Source organism: Danio aesculapii, chromosome 4, assembly GCF_903798145.1.
Source record: "Danio aesculapii chromosome 4, fDanAes4.1, whole genome shotgun sequence".
NCBI lineage: Eukaryota > Metazoa > Chordata > Actinopteri > Cypriniformes > Danionidae > Danio > Danio aesculapii.
Window position 1 is genome coordinate 11,096,448 of NC_079438.1, and position 27,056 is coordinate 11,123,503.

At 38.0% G+C, this 27,056-nt stretch overlaps 3 protein-coding genes across 5 annotated transcripts in view; all 3 read right to left on the reverse strand.

Annotated features, from left to right (window-relative positions):
* LOC130222040 (NACHT, LRR and PYD domains-containing protein 12-like) overlaps positions 1 to 27,056 on the reverse strand; it is a 417,646-nt gene that overhangs the window by 91,950 nt on the left and 298,640 nt on the right. The window lies entirely within an intron of this gene.
* The window catches only part of LOC130222140 (gastrula zinc finger protein XlCGF8.2DB-like), a 197,884-nt gene continuing 174,813 nt past the window's right edge, over positions 3,986 to 27,056 (reverse strand). Inside the window, exons 1-2 of one of the 2 annotated variants that reach the window (XM_056454767.1) lie at positions 7,787 to 7,932; positions 3,986 to 4,994 (exon numbers count right to left, since the gene is read on the reverse strand). In XM_056454767.1, coding sequence (XP_056310742.1) covers positions 4,000 to 4,994; positions 7,787 to 7,871 — 1,080 coding nt within the window. In that variant the 5' untranslated portion in view covers positions 7,872 to 7,932 and the 3' untranslated portion in view covers positions 3,986 to 3,999. Of the gene's footprint in view, positions 4,995 to 7,786; positions 7,933 to 27,056 lie in introns of those variants that run through there. The other variant, XM_056454768.1, reaches the window with a different exon arrangement.
* LOC130222066 (oocyte zinc finger protein XlCOF6-like) overlaps positions 13,788 to 27,056 on the reverse strand; it is a 97,787-nt gene continuing 84,518 nt past the window's right edge. Inside the window, exon 3 of the mRNA XM_056454690.1 lies at positions 13,788 to 14,672. Within this exon, the coding sequence (XP_056310665.1) occupies positions 13,988 to 14,672 (685 nt within the window). The 3' untranslated portion in view covers positions 13,788 to 13,987. The remainder of the gene's footprint in view (positions 14,673 to 27,056) is intronic.

Below are 27,056 nucleotides of genomic sequence, written 5' to 3' on the forward strand. Positions count from 1 at the left end.
TAATGCCCCAATGACCCCAGATAACTCAGTCGGTAGAGTCTCAGACTTTTCATCTGACAATCCAGGGTTCAAGTCCCTGTTTGGGCGTGTAAGCCAACTTTTGTAGAGCGTAGAGGATTCTGATTTATACCTTCCTATCCATCTCAGCATGAATCAATATTTATCCTTTCCTCATCATCTTGTTTCGCATAATTTTTATATAATTATTTGATTATTTGAATGAGTATTTAACTTTGAATTGATTTTAACTAATGAATAAGTTAACACATTGCTTAATATAAGAATGTTCAGTGCGTTTGCCTGTCTCTTTATAACTTCTTCAGGAGCCAGTGAAGTGCTGGAGGAAATTTGTGAGGTAGAAAACTCTAAACTAATAGTATGAGGGAATTTCAGTGCTCATAGCTCATTGTGGGGAAGTACAAAAACAGATAGCAACGGGGGTATCATAGAGGAGATAATATATGATAAACAATTAGTGTGTTTAAATGATGCAAGAGCCACAAGATATGATGTTACTCATGGTAGGGAATCAGCAATTGATCTTACTTTTGTTACACAGCAACTGGCAGGAACGTGTGTATGGGAAGTAAGCAGTAATAAAATGGGCAGTGATCATTATCCAATTTGGACAAAACTAAGCAATCAAAATGTCATTTTAGAAGATAATTGGGCTACAAGATGGAAAACGAGAAAAGCTTATTTGGAACTGTTCAGTTTTAAAGCAAGCTGTAAACTAACTGAGGCCATGCCGAACATGAGTAACAATGTTAAGGAATTAAACAATATGATTACAAGCTTAATACATGAGTCAGCAGAAGCAATAGGTAAAACATCAGGGGCTAGGAGAAAGAACATGGTACCATGGTGGACAGATGAGTGCAGAAGTGCAGTTAAAAATAGAAACAAAATCTTCAAAGTTGTAAAGTTAAATCATACTTTGGACAATTTAATGGAATATAAAAGAGCACACGCAAAAACCAAGAGAAACATTAAAGAAGCCAAAAGGAAATACTGGAGAGATTATTGCAGCAATATTGGGACAGAAATACACATTAAGGAGATCTGGGGAATGATTAGAAAGATGGGTGGTGTAAGAATGGAATTTTCTCTACCGATATTAAGAAATAATGGAATTATAGCAATTACTAATGAAGACAAAGCTGATATGCTTGCAAAAGTTTTTGTAAAGATACATAGTTCACAGAATCTCTCACATGAGGAGCTAAATAATAGAAATAGGATAACTGAAAAAAAATAAAGAAGATTTATTTATCCAGTTCATGTGTTCACGGTGTGTAAGTCGAATTGCAGCAACCAGGTTGCGTGCACTGTCAGTCCCGATGGTTGTTGTTTTGCCCTCGATGTCCCACTTACGTGCAACAAACAGGAACTGTTCTTTACAAGCCTCCACAAAATGACGCTCTTCAGTTTTTAATATAGTCAGCGCAAAAGACTTCAGTTCCCAGGCGTCACTGATGTAATGTGCAGTTATTCTGAGGTAATTGTTGTTACTCACTGATGTCCAATGGTCTCCTGCCAGGGCAATATAATTTACTTGAGCCAAGACCTCTTTCCTTTTTCGCTTTCATAGAGCTCGTGGACTTTCATCATAACTGTGGCTCTTGACGGTGGCTTATAGGATGAGTCTTGAGACGCCACTTGTAAAACACATCCATGAAACCGGAGTCTTCTACAATGCTAATGGGTCTACAATCCTTTGCAATCCATTTTGCTATTGTGTAGGTCAAATTATCCGAGGTTGATTTTGTTAATGGCCTGCGAAATTTCAGTGTGGTCTGGCGCAAATCACCTGCTGAACTTGACGACCCAGCAAACGCATGTTTGGCGTTGACATGGTACTTCAAGCTTGAACAGCTCTGGTGAAATTGAAACTCCTTGTTACAAATCTTGCAAAAAAACCTTGAACTTGTTAACTGTACCATCAGCATTCTTTTTATATTTGAATCCATCCATAGGCCAATCTTGCTCACCTTGCTCCATCTTGCCACTAGCTCCCCAAATAATTTCGTCACTCTGCGCATGCGTGAAATGCGTTTAAAAAATTGACGTAATTAACAACAAAAAAATAATTAACGTTGTTTACGCGTTATTTTTGACAGCCCTAATATATATATATATATATATATATATATATATATATATATATATATATATATATATATATATGTGTGTGTGTGTGTGTGTGTATTTATATATATAGCCAAAGGTACCCATAAATAATTACTATTATTCTCATCATTTGTATTGCTAACAATAATGCAATAATTTCTCCTGTATACACCGTTAACTCGTCACTGATCCTTTTCTCTACTCATATTGGAAACTCAGGAACTGTAAAGGCCACTCCAATCAAGGTCACTCTATCTGCAGCATCAGTATATATTTGAACATCACTGTAATAATCAGTCAAATTTGTCTGTATATTATACTGAGAGAGTGGATTTTCTGATGTCTGTTTTGAATGATTTTATAATTATTAATAAAGTTGAATGTTTAAGCGTCTAGATTGTATGAAATATTACAGTCGTCAGCTTGTACTAGTTTCCTACACTGATTTAATGTTCTCAACCTTCCTATAAATAAAGCTTAACTTTATTTAAATAGCACCTTAAAACAACATGAATGTTGACCAAAGTGCTTCCCAAACATGGCTAAATAATACACAATTAGAGAGACAAGACAATATATGCTACAATAACATTTAAAAGCTAAAAATAAATGTAAAATATCTGTATAGTCAATGAGTCCTAAAAGAAGAAGAAAAACTGATTTCTATCAATAGGCTAGAGAGAAGAGGTGGGTCTTGACTGACTGTTTAAAAACACTTAATGTAGATGAAGCTTTCATTTCTAAAGGTGAAAGGTTTTGGAGCATAGACTGAGAAGGCTCTGTCTCCTTTTGTTTTCAAGCAGGATTTAGGAACAGTTAGCAGGAGCTGAGCAGAAGACCTGAGGGATCTTTGAGGAGAACACAAAAGTTCAGATAATAGACAGGGGCAAGTCAGGGCAAATATATACAGGCCTGGGCAAAACTGAGCATTTTTTGTCTTTTTATACCTCTCCTACAAATAAAAATTGTTATATAAAATTAAATTTGGAAACTATGATTCATTTTCATTATTTTAAATGCTTTATTTGTAGATTTGACTGTTTCACCACATTCATTTGTTCACCATGGTATAGTCATTTCTCCTTATGCCCCTTCTTCATATTAGTCTGATTTGCTGAACACAAACAGAGCACTGCAAGCATCAATTATTCACCTTGTCATCATCTTCATCAATATACTTCAGTATTTTTCATCTCTTGCTCACTGACATAGCTGAATGTCTCCCAGTCAGCTGTCTCAAAACACCATATTTCTGTTCCTCTTATGTTTTCATCATAAACACAATCTACGGGTGTTGGACAGTGTTCCCTGCATCTCCCCAAACATTTTCTCCTCCCCAATCTTTCTAATATTCTGTTCAGTGCTGACCATTTGATTGAAGTGTGCAATGTGCACAACTATGGTTATCGGTTCATAATAAAGTTGAAAAACATATAAAGTTTTTTTCTAACTCTCACAACCTGGTACTGGGCTGTGACCCCTGATCTACACTACAAACAGTTACAGTTTATATCTTCAGGTGTTAAAGGGTTTCATTTTCAGTAACTTGATATGTATTCAAGAGTTCACCCTTAGCTATTGATTGATAATAAAGCGTGTTTGGCATGCTGTCCCGGGAGAGAGCCCTGGGCTCATAAGATACTCGGTTTGAGCTCGAAGACGAAGATAACTGAGGTAAGAAACTCTGGTTATTTATAGTGAGTTAGGAATCATCTGATTGGTGAATCATGTGTTAACTAATGCAGTCGTGAACAATCATAAGCATGTGATCCTCTTGAAAGTAGTTTATACATAAACTTCACGTAAATGAACATCCAAACTACGAGAACAAGCTGCCGTTTTGAATATACCGTTTGTGTGGACAAGGTCTCAGTGTTGAGGACTCTGCTTTCCATTGTGAAGCTTCATGTGAGTGCTGAGGCTTCTTTTATGTTTAAAGTCCTTTCCACACTCACTGCATCTAAAACGATCCTCTCCTGAGTGAGTCTTCATGTGTTGCTTAATGGAGTCTTTGCATGTGAGACTCTTTCCACACTGATCACATGTGAACACTATGGTTCCAGTGTGATCATTCATGTGGTTCTTAATGCTAGCTTTGGTTGTGAAGCTCTTTCCACACTGAGAACATGCAAACCGCTTCTCTCCGGTGTGAGTTTTCTTGTGGTTATTGAGTGCGCTATTACATGTGAAACTTTTACCACACTCAGTACATGTGTAAGGTTTCTCTCCAGTGTGAATCCTAATGTGGATGATAAGGCTTTGTTTTTGAGCAAAACTTTTCCCACACTGTGTGCAAGTGAATATTCTCTCTCCAGTGTGAGTTCTCATGTGGACTTCAAGGGTGCCATTTTGCTTAAAACACTTTCCACACTGAGAGCAAGAGAAAGGCCTCTCTCCAGTGTGAATTCTCATGTGGAATGTGAGGTTTCCTGTATTACGGAAGCTTTTCCCACACTGTTGGCATGTGTACGGCTTCTCTCCAGTGTGAATTCTCATGTGGGCTTTAAAGTCATTGCTTTTAGCAAAACTCTTTCCACACTGTTCACAGTTGTAAGGTTTCTCCCCAGTGTGAACTCTCATGTGAACATAAAGGTTTGGCTTTTGACTGAAACTCTTCCCACACTGTTTACAGCTGAAAGGCTTCTCTCCAGTGTGAGTTATCATGTGGACTTGAAGGCTGTGTTTTCGGCTGAAATGGTTTCCACATTGATGACAAGTGAAATTACACCCAGATTTGGATTTCCGAGGTCTTCCTCGTGATGACGTCTTTTCAGTCAGTGTGGGTTTTTCATCAGTCGTTATGTCTTGGTGTTTCTCTTCCATTTCATTCCGTTGGTGAGTCTCTTCTTTCAGCACCATCAGGTCTGAAAGTCAAAAAGTTGACTTTAGTATTAAGGCACAAAGCGATAAGCATGAAATAGATGTTTCAACCAGATATTAAAATGACTTCACCATTTACTCTCCGTCATGTGGTTTTAAACATCCGCTGTTTGAAACATATGCTGGATAAGTTGGTGGTTCATTCCACTGTGGCAACCCCTGATGAATAAAGGGACTAAGCTGAAGGAAAATGAATGAACTTATGCAAATGCTTAATGCCACGTTTGCGGTAAACTGGAGCTATGAGGAGATGGCAAGATGACATACTTCGCTACTTGTTTTTATTTATTAGTACTTTTGTCTTTGTTTTCTTGCATTTATGCATGTCCCGAGGCTTAGCCGTACGTGGTGACATTTTATTTACCCGACAAGATGCAGAAATGTCATCTAAAAAGGTGACCTGCTGTTTGTCCAATCAGGGACAGTGACATCGTAAATATACAAATAATAATGTTAACCTGGGGTTTGCCAATGTGAACCGTCTGTTAATAAACAAACAGGATTATTTTTTAACCCCAGGTGTAGCCTGAGCAGTGTGGAACGTGATTACAGATAACCCAGGATTCTATTTATCCAGTGTTAGAATGACCCAGTGTTAAACATTTGAAGTGTGAAAAGCCCTAAGAATACTCCACATCAGCTCTCAGGATAACCAGAGCACAATGACAAACAGCGACAATTGTCAATCATGACATAGCAGTGACCTGATCTCATATGCTATTGTTTTAGAACTTCAGTTGCCTATTGGAGAAATGACCAGGAATAATAAACAGCAGAACACGGCCACACTACTTGCTCAACAAACAAGTGTGTTCATGACTACATACAAAGAAAAATCATAAAATTAGAAAACATGACTTTGCAACATCAAGCAGCATTAGACATGTGCCAGTATAAGATTCTGACGTATGATAACCTTGAATAAAAATATCATGATTTCCCGGTACTGTGATTACTGCTCTAAAATATATTCTTTTTAATTGTCTGGGTAAAAAACAAAACACTTTTTCCCCTTTAAACACAAAATATTTTCTTTTGAGAAACTTTTAAAGTATGTTGGAGCAGTAAACATGTCAGGCTAAATCATTGAAATGAATCATTGACTTCTGCTGTCTTCATTTGTTTCATAAACACAGATTTCTTTACAATTTAAAACGGCATATTTGGATATCTTTTCTGCTGGAGATACTGTTGTCCTAAACAACTTAAAACAAAACATAAAAAACCCTAACATATACTGTAGGGACGGTACAGCAGAAAATTTTGGCTGTTTTAAAACCTTGACTTTTTCAAACCATGATATACCTTGAAAACGGTTATCGTCCCATGCCTAAGCAGCATAACACTGTATTTAGGATCTAAAAATTAATTCTTTCGCTATTTTTACGGTTAATTATTTTAAATTGATTCATGTTTTTATTCAAGATAGACTTTGTGTAGTAAGGATATAACTGCCTGAATGTAGATTATACCGGTTTTTAACCAGTTTTAATAAGGACAGCTGAGACTACACTCAGCCTCGGATAAGAAACAGATTATACTTTAAGTGTGTGTGTTCTATTTGATTGTGGATCCGTTTCACAGGTCTGGAGTCAGCTCTAAACAGTCTAGTGGATGTCTGACGTTTATGCTTGAGATATTGTTCAGAATTGTACGCACGCACCCCTGCGTGACGCAGTTAATGACCTTATGTGAGAGTATAATTGTTATTAATTTGTGATTGTAAGCAGAGCGGCCGAGGAACTCATTGCAAGTGTTAAAGCTGGCTTCTGCTGATGTAACTGCAAACTATCTTCAGTAAACTTTATTTATTTATTTATTTAAATCTCTGACTCTGGCTCTTCTTCATCTGACAGACTGGTCATTCTTTAGGTTAAACTGTATACCATCCCTACAAGTGTCCATTTCATTCAGCACATTTAAAATTGGGGGCATCCACGTTTTTGGACATGCTTTAAATCAGGGTTTCTGCAGGTTTTACCAAATTAAATGTAAGACTTTTTAAGACATTTTTAAGACCATTGGTGATTGTATGGGTTTTGGCTAGATTGGGTAGCAAAACATAAACAAAGGAAAATAAAGACTTGTTTGAAAAAAGATTTAAGACCTACAACACAATATTTCAGTTAATTTAGGAGTTTAAGGCCTAATATTTAGATTTTGGAATTTAAGACATTTTAAGACCCCGCAGAAACCCTGTTTAAACACAATAGCCCTGGTAATTAGTTATTATAATAATGATGTAATTCTAACTCAGATACTATCTGTGAGAACTAGTAACAACTACTAGAAACAAGTTTAAACCCATAAAGAATTTGATGAAAAACAGGAAATTGTGATCAACGTGACATTTGCAAATGGAAAGTACTAAGCCAGCACTATCACTGTAATAGCAGATATCTTCTATGAGAATACTGGAGGTCAAATATCATCAGCTCAGTTAAACATTTTTTATTATTATTTGTTTTAATTTATTTCATATAGCACCAGTGTTCAATGACACATTACAAACAGTAGGAGAACAAGAAAAGCAATAACCTTAAGAAGGTGAAGAAAATGGGAGACTAATAATACATAAAACAAATGACAAAAGACATGAGAACAAGTAACAAGAAAGAAACTGATTCCTGTCTTTCAATGAGTCCTTATGTGCATTTAGGAGAACTAGGCAGCACACTCAGGGCTGCAAGATGGATTTAATTTAGTATTCTTATTATTAAAATATATCTGAATGAGGATCAAATGACTGAGTTGGTCTTTGAGAATGAAAATCAACCTGTTTGTTCCTGCAGATCTTCCTGTTTGACTCTGAATGTTTCTTCAATCTTCAGGTCTTCACTCTCCTCTTTAATAAACGCCATCTTTATAACAGTGTGGAGATCAGTCGCTTCAGCAGGAGTTTTTCTCTGTGTTTGGACACTTTATCCTGTTTAAAATGAACAAAACAATGAGCAGAAACAAAATAACTTCTTTTCAACACTTGCTTCTACAGTTTCTTTTAATGATGACAAAAAGAAATCAGGTAAAGGTTTCATTAAAACACGTATTACACACTTCTTTGTTACTTTATTCAAACAATAGCCCTCGGTTACTGAGAATAAAATAGTACTACGTTGTATAAAGGGTTAAATAATATTTCCAACATCGGGAACTTAATTTAGCATTGGATGAAAAACCTGAAACTTTAATTAGATCGAGTTATATCTGTAAACGCTTTAAAACAAACCTTTTTCCAATTGAATCCCAGCGCTGAAGCGGCGCCGCGTGATGACGTCACACACCACGCCAAATTAAAAGTCTTTTTTGTTTAGCTTTTTTGCCACTTACTGTTGCAGTCATGACTTATTGATACATTCTCCCATGTTTTTCACTTTACACTACATCTTTTCTCTCTCTTTCTCTCTCTCTCTCATATATAATACAGAGAAAACACAGAAATAAATAAAATAAATATATAGATTAATAAAATTAAAAAAGATGAATAAAAATAAAAGTAGATTAATAAAAATAAAAAAAATATATAAATAAAAATATAATAATAAAAATAAAAAATAGATTAGATCTCTTTTTCTCTCACACACACAAACACACACTTCAGTATTTGGTACAGTATTTTTCAGTATTGGCTGCTCAGCATCCTCTATTAACAAACTTCAATTAGTACAAAATGCAGCTGCCAGAGTTCTTACCAGGTCTAGAAAATTTGATCACATCACCCCAATTTTATCCTCCTTACACTGGCTGCCTGTTAAGTTTCGTATTGAATTTAAAATATTGCTTCTTACATATAAAGCTTTAAATAATCTAGCTCCTGTTTATCTAACCAATCTTCTGTCTCGCTACAATCCAACTCGCTCTTTAAGGTCTCAAAACTTAGGGCTTCTGGTAGTATCTAGAATAGCAAAGACTCTGGCAGCTGCATTTTGTACTAATTGAAGTTTGTTAATAGAGGATGCTGGGCAGCCAGCAAACAGTGCATTACAGTAGTCCAGCCTAGAAGTCATAAAAGCATGGACTAGCTTTTCTGCATCTGAGATGGATAGCATACTTCGTAACTTAGCGATATTTCTCAGATGAAAGAAAGCAGTTTTTGTGACATGGGATATATGATTTTTAAAAGTTAAATTGCTGTCTAATGTGACACCCAGATCTTTTATAGTAGAGCAAACGCTAACTTTGTATCCCTCTAATTGTAGGTCGAGTTGTGAGATCTGCTGTGTACAGGATTTAGGCCCAATAAGTAATAATTCTGTTTTGTCTGAGTTTAAGAGTAGATAATTGTTGGTCATCCAGTCTTTAACATCTTTAATACACTCAGTTAGCTTGGACAGTTTAGACATCTCGTCAGGTTTAGTTGAAATATATAATTCAGTATCATCTGCATAGCAGTGAAAGCTGATCCCATGTCTTCTAATAATGTCTCCCAGGGGTAGCATGTATATTGTAAACAGCAAAGGGCCTAAAACTGATCCTTGAGGCACCCCGTATTTTACTGGGCTGATTTGTGAAGGCTGTCCATTAATATTCACAAACTGGTAACGGTCAGCTAAGTATGACTTAAACCATTGAAGGGCCTGTCCCTGGACACCTGTAGACTTTAAGCGATTAATGAGGATACCATGGTCAATGGTGTCAAATGCCGCACTAAGATCAAGTAAAACTAATAGCGAGATGCACCCTTGGTCAGCAGCTAAGAGTAAATCGTTGGTTATTTTCACTAATGCAGTTTCTGTACTGTGATGAGCTCTGAAACCTGACTGAAACACTTCAAAAACATTGTTCGTCTGCAGAAAGGAGCATAATTGAGCAGAAACAACTTTTTCTAGTATTTTAGATATAAATGGAAGATTTGAAATAGGCCTATAATTAGCCAAGTTGCTGGGGTCCAGTTGTGGTTTCTTAATAATAGGTTTAATAACAGCTAACTTGTAAGGATTTGGAACATGGCCTAAAGATAAAGAAGAGTTGATAATGTTAAGAAGAGGTTCTCCTATAACAGGTAGCAATTCTTTCAGTAATTTTGTTGGAATTGGGTCCAATATACTCGTAGCTGGTTTAGAGCTATTTATAATTTTATCTAGCTCTTCCTGTTCTATGATCTTCCTGTAACCCAGAACAAACTTCCACTTACAAGCGAGTGAATCCCAAGGACATCACTGAAGCTAAGTCAACAACCAATCAGGAACGCCGTGTTTTGTCGAGGCCAGTCAGCGAAGGAAACTCAAACAAATGTTGTCTCTTGCTGATCTGGTGCAAATTGACCTTAAGCAGTTAAAGACAAGCCAAATCTCTGCTTTTGTGGTTTCTCATGTGTGATTCTAAGATCTAGTAATAAGAGCTAAAATTAATTTGGGACTGTTGTCAACTCATTTTGCACAAGCACCAGAATTGAGAACCACTGCTCTGCTCTGTCAATTAATTTCTCTGAAACAATAAGCACCCTTGGTTGCATAGGAGTACATTGCAACAGCCAGTTGATAAAAAAGGGTTGGGGCTTCCTGAGCATTTATTTCATTATTACACCTTCAGTCTGAGAGATCTTGTGCACTAGTCCATCCCTCCTGAGAGAGCTCCATCTTGGTTTCTAGTTGAACAAGCCATCCTACCTCCCCTTCCACCACTACAATGTCTATGCATCCATCTATTTATTCATTTTGTTTTGTAAATGTGTTATTTTAGTGGCTGATGGACCTTCAGCAAGCAGTGGGACAGTTTGCTGCTGAGTGTGACATGGCAGGGAAAGAAACAGCACCTCTAGGTCAGAAACCATGGTGCTTGACTGGAAAAAGGTAGCCATCTCCAGTTTGGAGGAGAGACCTCACCCCAAATGGAGTTCAAGTATCTGCATTTTTTTCATGAGCAATAGAATGTGAGATTTAGAGATGGATCAGTGCAGCGGCAGCAGTAATGCAGTTGATGTGATTGTCTGTTGTGGTGAAGGAGCTGAGACGAAAGGCAATGTTCTCAATTTACCGCATAATCTAGGTTCCTACTCTCACCTATGGTCATGACTGAAAGGAAAAGATCTCAAAGTGATATGACCCGCTTGTTTAAGTCGCAACATAAAAGAGAGATGAGCCAACAAAATAGCCTGAATGCTAATTATTTATTATAAAAATGTAACTCATAGAACAATCAATCAAAGCAACCAACAAATGTCTAGGGATAATAATGAAGATAAAAAACTTAGGATATAATTACAACACTAACTACATGATAAAAGTAATGCAAAACAAAACCATAAGGTTAAAGAGTCAATGAGATGGCAGGTCTTGACATGAGGACTCCTAAGTAGCCACAGCGTCCTGGGGTAACTAGCGCAACAACTTTTATATACCCATTGATAAGTAATGCAGGCATCCAATCAAGATTTACCACATACTCCAATCTGGAGTCTTGGGATCATCACAGTGTATTAATATTGTAAAACTTAATACCTGTCGCTCTGCCTAAATCATAAAATATTCATCAAGTTTGTATTCTACTCAAAAAAAGTAAATGTAGTAAACTAGAAAGAATCTTGAACCTAAAAATAAAGAAACTTAACTAATAAAACACTAATAAAAGATGCAACACAGGACAATTGAATGAGCTTTCTAAACTTGAGGCCCTGGTATACTGCAAACTAACTGTCCTGGAGCTCCACCTTCTTTGATGTGCGGTGTCTTCACAATGATTTGTTTCTCATTCAGGAGTAAGACAGACAACATCATCCAAAACAACACTAACTACATGAATACACTGGAGAGTAGAGTACAGATGTATCCACACCTGTACAATCACCTGCAAAGAGATTTTAAGCCGCAGAGGTGCTGTTTGCCAGATGTTTATAAAACGGTTCTTCTCTCAGCTGCCATCATTGTGTTTACGGTAAACGCGAGAAGCGCAACACATTTACAACCCCACCTACTGCAGTGTAGAAGTGTTGGAAAACAGTATACCGTCACTCAGCCTTTTCAAACATTATTCAGACATGAAACATTTTTTGCACTTGAGAAAATGTTTTGCAGCATTCATGTCATGTGTGAAACTTTTTGTCCTTGTGTTTCTTAAGCTGCGCCGAATGAGCGAAACTCTGTAGACACTGATCAGATCTGTACGGTTTCACTCCAGTGTGAATCCTCTTCTGTTTTCAGATGTGTTAACTGATTAAACCTCTTGTCACAGTGTAAACCGTCTGGTGGTTTTATTTTTGAAGCTGTAGCAAAAGTCTTCTCACACTCAAGCACATATACTCTTACACACCAGTGTGGATCTTCATGTGTTCATTAAGGTTTGCTGATCGGTTGAAACTCTTCCCACACTGAGTTTATGTAATTGGATTCTCTCCAGTGTGGGTCTTCATGTGTTTATTAAGGTCTGAGAAGTTGCTGAAACTCATCCCACACAGAAGCTGCAGTCACACTAGAGTTTGTGTAGGAAAGTCCTATAATGGGGTTGCAATTCGTATGAGTACCCACTAGATGGCGCACCTCTCATTTGACAGACATTTACCACTATCGATTTAAAATCATGCACATGGCACAAATCACATGTGAGGCATGGTTAGACTGCAAGATATCTACCCTGTGTGCGTTCATGCCAAGAAAGTGAGTTTATTTACTGATTTCCACCAAAAATATGTACAATACTTATATTAATACTGTTGTGATAATATATGTAATGTTATATTAATCCTTTAATGCATATATTTGCATAATCTGATGTTATATGTCAATCTGTGTTGGGAAGCTAATATACTAGTTCAAACTATTTATGCTACAGCATATTTCTTTGTTGAATTAACGTATACATTTTGATTGATGGTGTAAAGTCATCCTTATATACTACAGTTTGACAGGGAATTTATTAATATATTTGGAGATTGTTTCTGTTGTAATCAGAATGGAAACGTTTGATTGTTGTTAAGTGATAAACCTGTAATATTTTTTTAAATATTCAATTTGCCCATTTTATGTTTCAGACCACACACACACACTCGCACCCCGTTTGTACCTATACCAACAACAGGTGACCTGTACTAATATAGGCACTCATTAAAGATTTTGTTGGATGAAATTCTCTGAGCCCTTTACTCACATTTTAAAAAGTGAGTGTTTGGTCATTTTAAATTTCTATCCAGAGAGGTCATGTTTTGATCTTTGTTTGGCCTCACAGTCAAGTGATACGAATTGCACATCAGAGTTCACCAAGCTTGAACTTTGCAACGCAGTGAACTGCGAAACTTGATGCACGAAATTGGTTTCCAGTGTGACGCATTCGCATGCATATGAAAGGAAGTCTATGGGGAGAATAGTCCAGTGTGACCGCGGCTTAAGTGCAAGTAAATGGTTTCTCTTCAGTGTGGCTCATCATGTGTAGATTAAGGGATGATGATTGGCTGAAACTTTTCCCACATTGAGAGCATGTGAATGGTTTCTCTCCAGTATGGACCCTCATGTGTTTATTAAGGTGCGATGAGCAGCTGAAACTCTTCCCACACTGAGTGCATGTGAATGGTTTCTCTCCAGTGTGGATCATCATGTGTTGATTAAGGGATGATGATTGGCTGAAACTTTTCCCACATTGAGAGCATGTGAATGGTTTCTCTCCAGTATGGACCCTCATGTGTTTATTAAGGTGCGATGAGCAGCTGAAACTCTTCCCACACTGAGTGCATGTGAATGGTTTCTCTCCAGTGTGGATCATCATGTGTTGATTAAGGTGTGATGATTGGCTAAAACTTTTCCCACACTGAGTGCATGTGAATGGTTTCTCTCCAGTGTGGATCCTTATGTGTAGATTAAAGCTACGGTCACACCGGGCTTTGTGTGTGCGAAATTCTGTCGTACGGCGCTGCGAAAAGGGGCGGGATTAAACAAGATAATTAGACATTTAAAAAAGCGAGCGATTGCTCAATATTTAAAATTTCTGTCCAGAGAGGTTGTGTTTTAATCCTCAATTGGTCTCACGCAGCCAAGTGATGCGATTTCGCAGGTTAGAGTTCACCAAGCTTGAACTTTGCACCGCAGCAACCTGCGAAACTCGACGCATGACCCCGCGTTTCCGGTCTGACGTATTCGTGTGCGTAGGAATGGAAGTCTATGGGAGGAAAAGCCAAGTGTGACCGCAGCTTAAGGGATGATGATAGACTAAAACTTTTCCCACTTTGAGTGCATGTGAATGGTTTGTCACCAGTGTGGCTCATCACGTGTAGATTAAGGGATGATGATTGGCTGAAACTTTTCCCACATTGAGTGCATGTGAATGGTTTCTCTCCAGTGTGGATCCTCATGTGTAGATTAAGGTGTGATGAGCAGTTAAAACTCTTTCCACACTGAGTGCATGTAAATGGTTTGTCTCCAGTGTGGATCTTCATGTGCTGATTAAGGGATGATGATTGGCTAAAATTCTTTCCACACCGAGTGCATGTGAATGGTTTCTCTCCAGTGTGGATCCTCATGTGTAGATTAAGGTGTGATGAGCAGTTAAAACTCTTCCCACATAGAATGCATGTGAATGGTTTCTCTCCAGTGTGGATCCTCGTGTGTCGATTGAGGTGTGATGATTGGCTGAAACTCTTCCCACACTGAGTGCAAGTGAATGGTTTCTCTCCAGTGTGGGTTATCATGTGAATCTTAAGTTTGCTTTTGCTTGCCAACGTCTTTCCACACTGAGTGCAGGTGCAACGATTCTTATCTCTCCTTTTCAAATTACCATCAGTCTGTAAATTAGTTTTTTCCTCAATTTTGACATGATGTTCGTCCTCTTTACTCCCCTGATGCTCTTCAATTAGGTCTGAAATAAATAAATAAAGCATTAGTTTTCATAAAATCTTAAAATTTCTCATTAAAAGCTGAAGAGTAAATAGACACTGGAAACATTGGCTATACACACTGTAATTTTGATGCACATTAAATGTAAAATAAATCAGATCATATTATGTTTGGTCCATTAACGTGTACACATTAAAACAGATTCAATTCAATTCATCTTTATTTATCTAGTGCTTTTACAACGTAACTGTGTCAAAGCCGCTTAACATAGAAGTTATAGCAAACTGAAACTGTGTCAGTCCAGTTTTCAGAGTTTCTCATAAAAGTCATTTTGGTCATATTGATCAGACACAGATTTGAAAGCTGTAAATGGCCTATTTTTATTCATATATATTCATAATTACAACAAAAAAAATTTCTAACATTTGTAAAGCAGACAGGTAATACTTGTTCATTCTGTGCCTGACTGGTAAACGCATCAGAAAAAAAGTTCTGGGGTAACAGCTGAACAAACAGCTGAATATTTGCCTCGCAGACTTGAGACATACCTGTACAGCATCTGCAAAAAGGCTGAAATGTGCACCTTTCCCCTTGTGTGCTGTTGGGTCATTTTCATCCATTCTGGGGTGATTTTAATGCTTAATTTGGCCAAAACTTTCTCTGTTTCAGCAAACGGACTGATATTTGGGGACATCTTATTTTAACATATTCTGGGAAAATGTTTTGAAAACAAAAAAAAAACTCAACACTCTGGGCAAATTTACTCCCTTTTTGTTATATTCATGGCCATTTTTTCTCCGTCAACATTGTTTAATTGGTCTCCACCCACAGGACGACAAAAAGGAAATGGGTGAGAGTATAAAGAAAGAGGAGGAGAGTTAAAGAGAGGAAAGCATTATGTGGTGTGCGGAAGAAAGAGAAGTTGACTAAACTGTTTCAGTGCGGGGAAATGAGTAGAGAAACCGGGTCGAGACGAGCAGTGTAAACTTAACGACTGGCTGTGAGAAACAAAAAGAAAAAGTACATATCGAAGCAATAGAGCAAAGACCGCTGTCTTGTTACTGAAGTGCTCGTGACGTCTGTGAACGAGTGTGTCACCAAAGACTTCAGTGCAGTGTGTCCTGAACAAAATCAACTCACAGATTTATCTCACTGACTTGGTTTCAGCTGCCAACTCACCGGCTGGGTTCATTTGCATTTTTTCCTTTCACTTTCATTTGAGTTAAGTGCTGAGGGTTTTGTGTTTCATTGTGATTATTGTTATATTGTTTGTTTTGTTGTTGATACTGCTGTTTGTGTGTGAAAAGTACAACGTCAAAAGACAGTCACCCCTTGACTGAAAATTGGTCTATGCGAGAAGGCGTAAACTATCATTACTAATTGCAGTGATTCACAACTGAGAAGACAAAGACCTGCATGATGAGCCATCAGACAGGTATGTGACTCAAGGCTGATTTATACTTCTGCGTCAAGCGAACGCGTATGCTACGGCGTAGCCTACGTGTGGACGCATTGCGCCTCGCTGTGGCCGTCTGGGTCGCGGATATATTTTCTTTTGAGAAACTTTGAAAGTATTTTGGAGCAGTAAACATGTCAGGCTGAATAATACAAATGAATCCTTGACTTCCGCTGTCTTTATTTGTTTCAAAAACACAGATTTATTTACGATTTAAAATGGCATCTTTGGATATCTTTTCTGCTGGAGATACTGTTGTTCTAAAAAAATTAAAAATGTAAATAAATAAATAAATAAAATTTACATATACCGCAGGAACGGTACAGCAGAAAATATTGGCGGTTTTAAAACCTTGAAAGTTTTATTGAGATGGATTGTTGGTGATTGTATGGGTTTTGGCCAGATTGGGTAGCAAAACATGAACAAAGGAAAATAAATACTTGTTTAAAATAAGATTTAAGACCTACAACACAATATTTCAGTAAATTTAAGACTTTTTAAGGCCTAAAATTTGGATTTTGGAATTTACAGCATTTTAAGACCCTGCGGAAACCCTGTTTAAACACAATAGCCCTGGTAATTAGTTATTATAATAATGATGTAATTCTGACTGAGATACTATCTGTGAGAACTAGTAACAACTACTAGAAACTAGTTTAAACCCATAAAGAAGTTGATGAAAAAGGGAATTGTGATCAACGAGACATATGCAAATGGAAAGTACTAAGCCAACAATATCACAGTAATAGCAGATATCTTCTATGAGAATACTGTAGGTCAAATATCCTCAGCTCAGTTAAACATTTATTTTTTTATTTATTGTTTTTATTTATTTTGTATAGCGCCAGTGCTCAAGGACGCTTTACAAACAGTAGGAGAACAAGAAAGCAATAACCTTAACAAGGTAGAGAAAATGGGAGACTAATAATTCATAAAAAGAATGACAAAAGACATGAGAACAAGTGACAAAAGAAACTCATTCCTGTCTTTCAATGAGTGCTTATGTGCATTTAGGAGAACTAGGCAGCACACTCAGGGCTGCAAGACGGATTTACTTTAGTATTCTTATTATTAAAATATATCTGAATGTGGATTTTATAACTGAGACTTCTGAGGAGGTGAGTGTGATAGGTGAGAATGAAAACTAACCTGTTTGTTCCTGCAGATCTTCCTGTTTGACTCTGAATGTTTCATCAATCTTCACATCTTCACTCTCCTCTTTAATAAACGCCATCTTTATATCAGTGTGGAGATCAGTCGCTTCAGCAGGAGTTTTACTCTGCGTTTGGACACTTTATCCTGTTTAAAATAAACAAAACAATAAAAATGTTCTGTTTAAATGAATAAAACAATGAACAGAAACAAAATAACTTCTCTTCAACACTTGCTTCAACAGTTTCTTTATATGAGAGTTACTAACAAAAAGAAATCAGGTAAAAGTTTTCATTAAAACACTTATTACACACATTTCTGTAACTTATTCAAACAATAGCCCTCTTTACTGTGAGTAAAATAATACTACGTTGTATAAATGGTTTAAATAATATTTCCAACAGCAGGAACGTAATTTAGCATCGGATGAAAAACCTGAAACTTAAATTAAATCGGTTTATATCAATAAACGTTTTAAAACACAAACCTTTCTCCGGTTAAATCACAGCGCTGAAGTGGCGCCGCCTGATGACGTCACACGCCGCGCCAAAATAAAAGTCTTTTTTGTTTGGCTTTTTTGCCACATACTGTTGCAGTCATGACTTATTAATACATTTCTCCCATGTTTTTCACTTTACACTGTATCTGCTCTCTCTCTCTCTCTCCACAAAGACACACCACTATTTAAAATTTATCAAAACCTTTAATCTAAACATTTTAAGACAATTTTAAGAAACTTTTTTAATCCAGTTCATGATGACTTGCATGTCTACAACACAATAATTCCTATTAATATCTAAGTCTAAATCTCATCCTCATAATTATGACCTCTTTTTTCTATTTCTACAACTTCATAGGCCTAGATAGGGTTTCTTTTTTTCATATGATTCATTATCTGTGTTCCACGTTTCCTGCCATTCTTTAGCAATAATAATTTATTTTATTTTCGGCTTTATTAATAGGGGGTCGGCACAGCAGAATGAACAAACAACTTATCTAGCATGTTTTTACGCAGCGGATGCCCTTCCAGCTGCAACCTATCTTTGGGAAATCTTTAGCAATATCTTCAGTAATAATATTTAATTTACCTTTACTTACAGAAGCATTAAAGGGGTAGTTCACATAAAAATTACAATTCTGTCATTTACTCATGCTCTACTTGTTCCAAACCTGTTTGAGTTTCTTCTGCTAAATGAAAATAAAGAGAGTACAAGGGCAAAAAGGAGCGGTTCCTACTTTCTACATGGCTGCTTTTTTCAAAATTTTTTGGCACACAACATGTTCTTGGGACTCGATTACAACTGAATTATTGAAGTTACATGGACTGTTTTGACAATGTTTTGGTTCATTTCTGAACTTAGAGCATCTCGGGACTCTTGCTGTCAGACAGCAAGATCTGTCTTGCTATGACAGATGAGGGAGCTCTCAGATTTCATCTGAAGTGTCTTCAATTGCGTTCTGAAGATGAGCATGGCGATCGTGCTACTCACTGCACCTTCATGACCCTCTCATATATATATCCCAGACAGCACATATACATTGGGCCGACGTCGGCCAAAGATCAAATCGTCGGCCCCTTTAATTCTAACATCTATAAATGGTCGGCCAAACATACGCATGATAATTCGGTTGTGTTTGACGTCCTACAAGATAATCAGTCCTATATGGACATAATGCGAAATAACATGATGTTTTGCAATAATTATTAGAGTTCACATATCAAAATCTCTGGATGCCAAATGTACAAAGAAAAAACAATAAATTAATACATTTATAGTAAGAAGGCTTTCAAAGAGTAACTAAAAATACAATTTTAGAGGATACAAAAGTTTGGATAAAAGCATTTTTAGGAGAACTGGAAAAGTCAATGTAAAACACTTGATATTATGCACACTCCCAAAGCAAATGACTTTATATTTCTTCAGACTGAATACAAAAAGAGCATTTGGAGATATAATATTATAAGATTGAGCAGGTTTGTGATTTAGTAGAGAGCAGTTATGAGTAGAGACTTCACCAACTTTATTATATAAAAGGAATTAATTTAAAACTCGTTCCATTCTGTCAAGGCAAGGCAAGTTTATTTATATAGCACATTTCATACACAGTGGCAATTCAAAGTGCTTTACATAAACAGGAATAAAAGAAACAAGTATGAGAAAAATAAAAAAAAATAATAAGAATGGTAAAAAAAAAAGAAATAAATGAGCATAAAACAGATAAAATGTGTTATAAAAGACTGAAAAACAAGAGAAAAACATATTAGTGCGATCTGTCGAACTTAGCACAGTGCTCATTCAGTAAAGGCACAGCTAAACAGATGTGTTTTCAGTCTTGATTTGAATGTGCCTAATGTTGGAGCACATCTGATCATTTCTGCAAGCTGATTCCAGCAGTGAGGGGCGTAGTAGCTGAAAGCCGATTCACCTTGCTTTGACTGAACTCTTGGAATTTCTAGTTTATTTGATCCTAAAGATCTGAGTGATCAGTGAGCATGTCTGTAATGTACTGAGGTCCTAGGCCATTTAGTGATTTATAGACCAGTAATAATACTTTAAAATCTATTCTGAATGTAACTGGGAGCCAGTGTAAAGACCTGAGGACAGGTGTGATGTGCTCTGATTTCCTGGTTCTGGTCAGAATTCTGGCCGCAGCGTACTGGATGAGCTGCAACTGTCTGACTGTCTTTTTGGGAAGGCCAGTGAGGAGGCCGTTACAGTAATCCACCCTGCTGCTGATAAAAGCATGAACAAGTTTCTCTAAGTCTTCACTGGAAACAAAGCATCTAATTCTTGCAATGTTTTTGAGATGATAGTATGCTGATTTACTAACTGCTTTGATATGACTATTGAAACTCAGATCTGACTCCAGAGTCACACCAAGATTCTTGACCTTATTTTTTGTTGTTTGACCCTTAGAGCCAAGGTACGCATTCACCTTGAGAACCTCATCTCTGTTCCCAAACGCAATCACTTCACTTTTCTCTTTGTTTAACTGAAGAAAGTTTTGGCACATCCAATTGTTAATTTCATCAATGCATTGGCAGAGGGTGTCAATGGGGCTGTAGTCATTAGGCAGTAAGGCTAGGTAGATCTGAGTGTCATCAGCATAGCTGTGGTAGGAGATTTGGTTTTTTCTCATTATTTGGCTCAGAGGGAGCATATAAAGGTTGAACAGGAGTGGTGCCAGAATCGAGCCTTGTGGGACTCCACATGTGATGGGTGTCCACCTCGACCTATGGTCACCTATACTGACATAGTAACCTCTTCCTTCAAGGTAAGATCTGAACCATTTGAGGACCGTCCCAGACAGCCCAACCCAGTTTTCCAGCCTATCCAGAAGTATGCTGTGATCGACAGTGTCAAATGCGGCACTGAGATCGAGCAGTACCAGCACTGTTAGTTTGCCTGAATCTGTATTTAGGCGGATGTCATTGATTATCTTTATAAGGGCGCTCTCTGTACTGTGATGTGGTCTGAAACCAGATTGAAAATTGTCCAAACACCCCTTGAAGTTTAAGAAGTTGTTACCTGGTTAAAAACAACTTTTTCAATGATTTTGCCAATGAAAGGGAGATTTGAGATGGGCCTGTAATTGCTCAATATGGTGTTATCCAGGTTGCTCTTCTTCAAGAGGGGTTTAACAACTGCAGTTTTAAGTGAGTTAGGAAAAATCCCTGAGAGAAGTGAAGCATTTACCACTTTTAGAAGATCCATTTCTAAGCAGGTCAACACCGTTTTAAAGAATGATGTGGGGAGCGTGTCAAGACTGCAGGTTGATGTTTTCATAACTTGCACGATCTCTTCTAAGATTTGACCAATAATTACCATGAAATCGGACATAATGTCTGATTTCTTAAGTTGTGGTTGAGTTAATCTGACTTCGACACAATTTGGCTGATTGGATGAGCTGATTGCCTTTCTGATATTATTGATCTTGTCAGTAAAGAAATGAGCAAACTCATTACATTTGCTTTCAGAGAGTAGCTCACTGGGAATCCGACTGGGGGGGGTTGTGAGTTTCTCTATCGTTGCAAAGAGTTTACGAGCATTGTTTACGTTGCTGTTTATAAGGCTTGAGAAGAAAGTCTGCCTAGCAGTTTTTAGTTCCATATTAAAAGCACGAAGACTGTCTTTATAGATATTATAATGGACTACTAGTTTCGTCTTTCTCCACATACGCTCAGCTTTTCTGCACTGTCTTTTCATTATTTTAATTCTTGGGGACCTAGACCAAGATCCCCTTTGCCTGCTAGTTATCTTCTTGGCTTTAACAGGAGCAATGTCATCTATGACATTTTTAACTTTAGAATTAAACAAATCAAGGAGAGAATCAACAGAGTCTGCAGATATACTTGGTGCTAGCGATATGGCCTTCATAAACTGCTCATTAGTGTTCTCATTTATGCATCTCTTTCTGACAGAGACAGATCTGTCTTTAATAGCTGGAGTGATCAATATGTCAAAGAAGATACAGAAATGATCAGATAGTGCAACATCCTTAACAACAGTTGATGAAATGTGTAAACCCTTAGTTATAAGTAGATCAAGAGTGTGTCCACGATTGTGTGTGGGTCCTTGAACATGCTGAGTCAGATCAAAAGTGTTGAAAACAGTCATCAGTTCTTTTACAGCATTGATTTCTGGATTATCAATGTGAATATTAAAATCCCCAGCAATGGTAAAATAGTCAAATTCAGAGGTTACTAATGATAACAGCTCTGTAAAATCATCAATAAAAGCTGGAGAATATTTTGGAGGTCTGTAGATAATGATCAGTAAGATACGTGGAGCACCTTTTAGTGCTATACTCAGATATTCAAAAGACAAAAAGTCACCAAATGACACTTGTTTACACTCATAGACATCTTTAAACAGGGCAGCAATGCCTCCACCTCTCCTATTGGCTCTGCAAACACTCAAAAAGTCAAAGTTTAAAGGAGCTGTTTCATTCAGAACTGCTGCACTACAGCTGTCATCTAGCCAAGTTTCATTTAAAAGCATAAAATCAAGGCAATTTGAGCTGATAAAATCATTGACTAAAAGTGACTTATTGTTGAGTGATCGGATGTTTAAAAGTGCTAACTTAACAGTTTTAGCTGTTTTTGCTACAGTAGTCTCAGATTTATATTTAATAGACACAAGATTTGAGTGATTTGCTATACGGCCTGAAAAAGTCTTCGGTTTTCTGTCATGTAATACAACACATATATGTGTAGAGAAAGCTACAGGCACACTGGGTTCCTGCTTGTTCAGTAAACATCTGATAAAGACACTGTTATCTAAGCAGGCACCCGAGACACATCATGGAGAGCAGTTTTGTTCACCAGCTGAAGATGGTGCGTTGTTGTTTGGGCCCTGGCGGTGGGGTAAATGTCGGAGGGCTCTTCCACGTGGGCTCAGAGGTGGTTGTGGAGCAGGCCGCTTTTTGGTTGGTAACTGGGGGCTTGCGGCAATAGAGTGTGAAAGTTTAGTTCCAGCATGCACCAGTTCCTCCATCTTTTTTGAGAAACCCAAGAGAGGCGAGCAAGGTGATAATGAGAACGTGTCTGGTGACAGAGGCTGTGGCTCTGGAGATTCTGGGTGTTGAAATATGTTTTCCTGGGTGTTTTCCTGAGGATCATTTTTTAGTGACGAGACATGATGCTGTTCTGATGCGTCACAGTCTGTCTGTGTTGAGCAGAGGGCCAGCGATAGTGTCTCTATCAACAGTGGGTGTTTTGGCTGCGTAGCGTTATCACTGTCCTTGGGTGATGCGTCAGCCCCAAGTCCACTCGGGAGCTGATTTGAGGTCCTGTGGTCATCCGGACAGATGCTAGGTGTGTATGTGCCATTTGGATTGAGGTCAGTGGCACACACAGCTGATGGATGATGGAGGGAGAAGAAGATATTGTCCTTTAGCACCTTTGCACCAAGTTTGTTTGGGTGAAGGCCGTCTGATGTCAACAGTTGTCTTTGGTTCCAGAAGAGATTGAAGTTGTCAATAAAATTCAGTCCTTTCCTGTTACATGCTTTCTGCAGCCATACATTTAGACTAAGAAGCCGTGAAAACATATTTGTCCCTCTTGCAGGGAGCGGTCCACTGATGAACGGCTGAATTTTCACTCTTTCAACTGTTTCCAAGAGCTCACAGAAATCTCTCTTGAGCAGTTCTGACTGTTCCTTCCGAATATCATTCTTCCCCACATGGATGATAATCCGTTTTGCAGTCTTGTGCTTCTTCAGAATTTCCTTTAGTTCTTTGTTTACATCAGAAACTGTTGCATGAGGGAAGCAGTATGTCATTGTAGATTTGCTCCTAAAATTCCTGATTATTGAATCTCCTACAACTAGTGTTCTTATCTCAGGTGCGATCGGAGCAGAATGCCGCTGTCTAGTCGGCCTTGAGCCTCTGTTCCATGCAGAGTTAGCTGCTGAGTCATGCGATCTCTGTCTGACTGCATTTGGGGATTCTTCACCCATCTTACTCAGTACTTCATATCTGTTCTCAAGCTGTATTTGAGTCCGAGCTGTATTTGGGGTAGAGGACGCTAATGCGGCAGCATATGATCTGACCCCACGAGTACCCTTTGGTCTCGCACCTTGTTTATGCCAATGCTCATTTTCAACAGTTTTATTCTGTTTTTCTGTGCTCGAAATAGTGGTAGGAATAGATTTATGGGACTCACCGGCTATTTGCTGTGAGCGTCCACAATGACGCTGCAGTTCTGGTTGGATCGCAAGTAACTTTGTTTCAAGAACTGCAATCTTTTGTAGAAGTTTGTGGCAGTTTGTACAGCAGTGAGAATCTGAATTAATCCGATCCAGAGGCATTTTCACAGCCGTGTTTTCCCGTCTCAGGAATGTGAGCAGCTGATAGCTGGTAGCGGGAGGATTGTTTAGACGATAAATCCCCTCTTGTTAGTAAAGCTATATTCCAGAAAGTTTGTAGAATCGATGCTGATCTTCAAGCTGTGTCGTTTGAGCACTGTGCTGATAGGCTCAAGTTAAATTAGGGTTTAAGATATAAAAGCAAGTGAGCAGAGAGCGGAGCAGTAGGCAAAGACGTCCGAACAGTAGCGAAGCAGGAAGCATATCAAATACTCAGTCATGTCCAAGGACATCCATCAGTTGGTCATTATGGTCAGGCAATAACATTGGACAGAGTTATGCAATCCTTTTACTGGCCCTATATGTCTTCAGACATAGACAAACATTGTACGATTAGGTACAGCTTAGGTACACACTCATTCCTATTACTCCTGAGCATCCATTTCAAATAGTAGCTGCAGACATAACAGAGTTGCCTGTTTCCACTAAGGGTAATCGTTATGCCCTATTAATGACCCTATTAATGATGGACCTATTTACCAAGTTTGTCAATCTCTACCCACTAAAAGATCAGACACCTCACTCAGTGGCAGGTTTCATCTTTGACCACTATGTACCACAGCATGGTGTCCCTGAGGCCCTACACTCGGATCAGGGTAGGCAGTTTAAATCTGACCCTATAAAGCACCTTTGTAACTTGCTATCAATCAAAAAGCTATGTACATCCCCTTATCATGCGCAGTGTGATGGAGCTGTTGAGCATTTTAAATAGCACGTTAAAAGGTGAACTTTCCAAGTGTCTTTTTTATTCGGGTTCAGAGTGGGACGAGTATCTTCCACAGGTTGCATTGGCTTATAACACCACTAAGCACACTAGCACTGGGCTAACACCTTTCTTTCTAGCTCATGGCAGAGAAGCTCGTGTTCCTGTAGACACACTACTTCAGGACAATAATGCTTCCTGTTCAGCAATAGCTGGCACACCCGGAGCATATGCTAACAAAGTGCGTAAAAGACTAGCATATGCTTATTATTCTGAGATTGCTTTCCGAGATAAGGCATAAAAACAACAACGCATGAACTATAATCAACATTTGAAGTACACTCAATATAACAGGGGTGACTTGGTTTAGGTGAATGGCCCTGCACACCGCCACAACAAACTGCATCCACGTTGGGTAGGTCCTTACGAGGTTTTACAATCCATATGCCCCTTTGGTAGTTCCACCCCAGTTAATTTTGAAGTCCGTGATGTATCTAAACAAAAGCAAAAATAATTAATTACAATCTCATGAAACCGTACATTACTGACATGCAGAACACTCATACCCTTACCCCCTCCCCTGCTCAGCCATACACTGTAAATACATTGTCAGGCTCCTACCACCCCACATTAAACCTGTGCAACCAGGACTTCGTACAATTCCGGTTCCATTGGAACTTCCTCAGTTACAACCACAGCCTCAATTGCGCTCACCTGAAACCCTACAATCTTTCAGACCTATGAAAAATGGCCAGAGCTTGAACTCAGGACTGTCAACTTAAACTCAGAGAACAGCTGACATGGGACTGTCAACAGGTGTTTCTGAATCACTGGACTCTCCAGTGGCTACACGGAATGTACTTTCTAGGACACGCAGATTGCCTTACCATTTGAAAGATCTTGCACTTTACTGAGTTTTGTCTTTCATCTGTACTTGTTTGATGTACAGATTTATACGTCTAATAGTTAATGCAAGGTTTTATCATATACTGACACCTTATGGGGCTATGTGATTTATGTTGCTCATGGTTAGACATGTTTTGAACGTATAAGATATCATTTTGTTGTTTTTTTATGTAAAGTTTTGGGTAAAATTGTTTCTGGATGTTAAGCATATGTACAGTTTTGTGCTGAACTGTGTTGTAGATATGAGGACATTTCTTGTAGGGTAAGGGAGTTATATGTAGGGAGTGAAATTTAAAGCGAAACTAATGTTCTGTACCTTTAAATAAGATCAGGAATAGTATCGCAGGATTAGAGACCCGCGAGTGAGATCGTGCGCGAGCGAGGGAGAGAGAGAGAAATCGCACGAGGTAATCTGTTATGGCTGACTTATGATGTTCACCCTGTATGTTTAATAAATCACGGGTTAATACCTGCTGATTGAGCTCTGTGTGTCCTCCTTGCAACTAAGCCAAAGAACCCACGAGACTGCGTGTGGTGAGAACTGAAAAGTTTACATTTAAAGACGTTCAATATCTTCAGATCTTCATATCTTCAGAGTTGTCCTCTTACAGTGAGCAGATTGTGAACTGTAGCTACACAGGGCCAATAACAGGACAAGGAAAACATTTTTTTGACTGAGCATTAGTTTTACACACATCTTCCTTCAAAATTACAATTAAAGGTGCAGTGGGTGATTGTCTTCAGAAACATGTTTTGTTGTGCTGGTTGAAAGTCCCTTCACATTCTAATAGTAATGATTAAAGTAAATTATCTAAATGTATTTATATGTATTTTTATATTCTAGATAAGGCATAAAACTAAAAAAATGTTCATCCAATTAAATATTGTCAGACCGACAAATAACTCAATTACAACAGGTATCTCAAATTTAAATGTGAATTTCTGAACAGCCACTTTAAGCAAACAAATGTCACTTGCGCGCACCTGTGAAGCACGGATCTACCACTGACAAAGAGATCATCCTGGAAACTCTTCATCAACCTGAACTTCTGAAAGACCAATGTGGCCTTGTATACATGAACAGAAAGATTGTTTCAGAAAGGGCTTCTGCCAAAAATACAGAATCAAAACTTTTCTAAACTCTGAATCAATATCGGAATTACTTTTGCACGCTGGAGAGAAATGGCATTATGCAAGTCAAAACA